Source organism: Suricata suricatta, chromosome 3 (genome assembly GCF_006229205.1).
Source record: "Suricata suricatta isolate VVHF042 chromosome 3, meerkat_22Aug2017_6uvM2_HiC, whole genome shotgun sequence".
NCBI classification, from domain to species: domain Eukaryota; kingdom Metazoa; phylum Chordata; class Mammalia; order Carnivora; family Herpestidae; genus Suricata; species Suricata suricatta.
Window position 1 is genome coordinate 133,000,661 of NC_043702.1, and position 3,633 is coordinate 133,004,293.

Genomic DNA, 3,633 nt, shown 5'->3' on the forward strand with positions numbered 1-3,633 from the left:
ACAGTAAGTACTGTTACTACTTCTAATCTTCCAGAGGGGAGCACTGTAAATAGCTGCATGGCTGACAGGGGTCGTGGTCTACCCATCAGAGTGGATGGCTGGGAAGTTCACTTTCGGGAAACTCACCTGCAGCCTCTTTCAACAGACTGAACTCCACCACTGAATGGCTACTCTGCTACGGCTTTCTGCTCTGTTACATAATTGAAGCTGTATATGAAGATCTTGTTCGAGTTAATGGAATTAAGAAATAAGACTTTCTAGGTATTATTCGGGGGCCTACAGTCAGATTTTTCTACTCATAAGACTATTTAGATTCTAATCCAAACTCACTGCCACTAAACCTTACTGATTATAAAGAAATAACAGCTGTCCATTATTTCTACCTTCTAAATATAAACAGTGAATACTAAACATTCAATACCAAAAGATACAGTGTATATAGAGTATAAAAGCTATAAACGCACAGTATTTTTAATAAGCAAAAAACCCACCCAAGAGTCACTAAGAATGTGTTCGCGAGTATACAGATGTTATTACACAAGCAGCTGTAGATGCTGGTTCTTTAGGTAAGACCCCTACAGCCAGGCGGCACCGTCTTCTCCCGCGTTCAGGGAAATTACAAAACGTGCTACTTATCCTCTCACAAATCCGTCACATCAGTAAACGCCCAGTAACGTTATTTTACCCGCAGCGAGCCTGCCACGAAGCCCCCATGCTGAGGTCACGCCGTCTCCCGCACAGGCTGGAACCGTCACCTCGGGCAAGCGCAGCAGAGCCGTCACTTGGGCTGTTAGGCCTCGCATGCTTCCGCTGTAAGGAGGGGTAAGAGACGACGTTACATTCAGATCGTAAGATGCCTGAGCCAGAAGAACAAACGGAAAAAGCGGCCACACGAAAGTAAATACCCTAAAACTAAAATCTGATTATAAAGTGCACTTCGTGTGCTTCCGGGTCTGAGGTCCTGCTTCCTCATAAAATGTTTCCCAACAGCTTTAGGAGAGTAAAGATGTATCGAGCCAGATGGCCTAAGGATACACATGATTCCCCAGACTGAAGCCTGATTCTGTGTAACTCACCTTATTGCCTGACCTACCCTTCAAGAACACTTCACACACAACCAGGAAAAACTGATGCATTTTACAAAAACTACTGCTCCAGGAGGGGGAGAAAGTCCACAAAAAAAATGTCCAAAATCATAGTAATCTCAAGAATTGAGTTTGGGACAGATCTTTAATTGGACAAAAAAAAATTGGAAATTATCTCTCGCTTCCAATATACAGAAGATTAGACTCCCTTCTACTGTCCTTGTCCTGTCAAGGACCCTTCTGCTGTCAACGACCAAAACTAATGGTTAAAATACCACTTTTTTGAATAGAATTGGCAAAGCCAAACATGAAGAGACAGCAAGAAGTTCGGAAACCAGCTACCAAGTCCTGTGCTGGTGACTCTGATCTTCTTTTGGGACTCCCAAGATCCACGAAGATGGAAGGTAATGCTAAGGGCTGGCAGATCCGAGGCAAGCCAAGAGCCCCCTGCCCACCCAACTGAATTCTGTAAGACTCTATCCCGACATAAAGGTCAGGGAGAAAAACACCCAGTGTGCGAGACAGGAATGATAACGCTGCCCGTTTGGACCACTGCTGTTCACACTCAGAGTGTTTCGCTTCACAAAAATTGGTGGCCAGAACTCAAGCTATGTTACCTGAAAACACCCAGGGAAGGATTTCTTATCAATTCTTCTCGGGTTGCTAACACTCCACACCATCCACGGAAACCACCAACGGTCTCTAGAATCTCAGAGAGTTCTCAAAGACAAAATTCCAAAGAAAATGAGCTCACAATGTCACAAGGCAGGCATGACCAATAGCCAGCAGAATCAACGTATCAAAGACATCAGCTGTTGAAAATGATCACAGAATAGAAATTATGTTACTTTCATTTTTTTAATGTTTATTTTTGAGAAAGAGAGAGACAGAGCATGAGCAGGGGAGAGGAATAGAGAGAGAGGGAGACAGAGAATCAGAAGCAGACTCCAGGCTCTAAGCTGTCTACACAGAGCCCGAGGTGGGGGTTGAACCCATGAACTGTGAGATCGTGACCTGAGCCAAAGTCAGACGCTCAACCAACTGAGCCACCCAAACTGAGTCAGCCCCGAAATTATGTTTAATAGATATAAAGAAATCAAAGTTCTAGCTCGCTAATGAGGAAGAAACTTCACTAAAATAATGGGAAAAAATGGTCAAGCAGATTTGACAAAAATTGTACAATTTCTAGAATAAAAAAAGAATAAAATTCAGAACTCAATGGAGAAAAAAACCTCAATGGAGTTATGAGAACTGTGGCACATGCCACAGATGGAAACACGTCAGAGGACGACACTAAACAACAAAAGGAGCAGAAAATACATACAGAGTGATCACATTTACATTAAGTTAAAAAGGCTGCAAAACTAAGCAAAATAATACCTAAGGATACAAACGTATGTAGCAAAACTATGAATAAAACAAGCAAACAATAAACACAAAACCCCAATAGTATATATCTTTAGCATTTTCGACCTTACTGTCCTTTCTTCAGCTGAAATTTTACTCCATCATTGTTTTCTAGAACATCTTGAGGTTCTTTTTACACACAACATTAGGAGGAGAGGGAAAATGTGAGCGTCCCCAAAGGGTCAGGTCGATATGGAGGGTGGCCCAGGGCTCCTACTCTGTAGTGAGGGGACAGCATGCGGGATACCAGGAACCCCCAGGTCACCATTACTCATTAGACTTTTCTAACCATGAGAGCATTGCCCTTCCTTCTGCTCAAACAGCAAAACTTTTCAGGCCTGAACGAGTGGAGCATTTCTCACACTTGACTGGGCTGCACACCCCAGAGCAGGACGCTCCATGACCGGACAGCACGCCGCATGGCTGCTGTGGGCAGTGGGACAGCAGTGGAGCCCCATGCAGGACCAGCAGGCGGCGAAGGCAGCTGCAGACATGCTGGGGGAGTGCCTGTGACTTTCCTGGCCACTCACAGCCTGGGCCCTGGCACCTAGGGTCTTGGCGAAGCCCACAGGCCCTGCACCACGCCCGTGCAGGGCTGGACACCTGCTCCCAGTGCAGCATTGGCCCACATCCTCTGTGCTCTGACAGCCTCAAGGGAGAAAGCAGCCAGGCCCCGGGCCAGCGGGTCAAGGACGAGTCAGCTCAGCCCACTGTGCCCCCTGTGATGGGGATGGGCCTCCACATTTGGAAGGGGCTCCAGGCCAACAGGTTCCAGAGCCAGACAAGGAGAACAGAAGGACACTGAGGACCGCTGTGCTGGGGACAGGACTGGACCCTCCCCACTGCCTGTGGCCCCCATCCTCTTACCCATGAGGCCCCCAGCCTGCAAACTTCCTCTCTTGGGGCCCCTGCCCTTCCCCATTTCTTTGTCCCCTCTCCCTGCCACTCCGTTCACATGCCCCGCTGTCCAGTCCCCCTGCCTCACCCAGTCCTTTCACCTACCCCCTGCCAAGTCCCATCTCCCCCTTCCCTAGCACCCCACCCCTACCCCCTACCAAGGACCTCATCTCCCTCCCCCAGGATCTCATATCTCCCCACTGCAAGGTCCCTCCTCCCTTCTCCCCTTCTCCCCCCAGCAAAC

At 47.6% G+C, this 3,633-nt stretch overlaps 1 protein-coding gene across 1 annotated transcript in view; it reads right to left on the reverse strand.

Annotated features, from left to right (window-relative positions):
* Nucleotides 1–3,633, reverse strand: part of LOC115287095 (protein ELYS-like) — a 61,002-nt gene that overhangs the window by 54,786 nt on the left and 2,583 nt on the right. Inside the window, 1 exon segment of the mRNA XM_029933361.1 lies at nucleotides 686–810. Coding sequence (XP_029789221.1) covers nucleotides 686–810 — 125 coding nt within the window.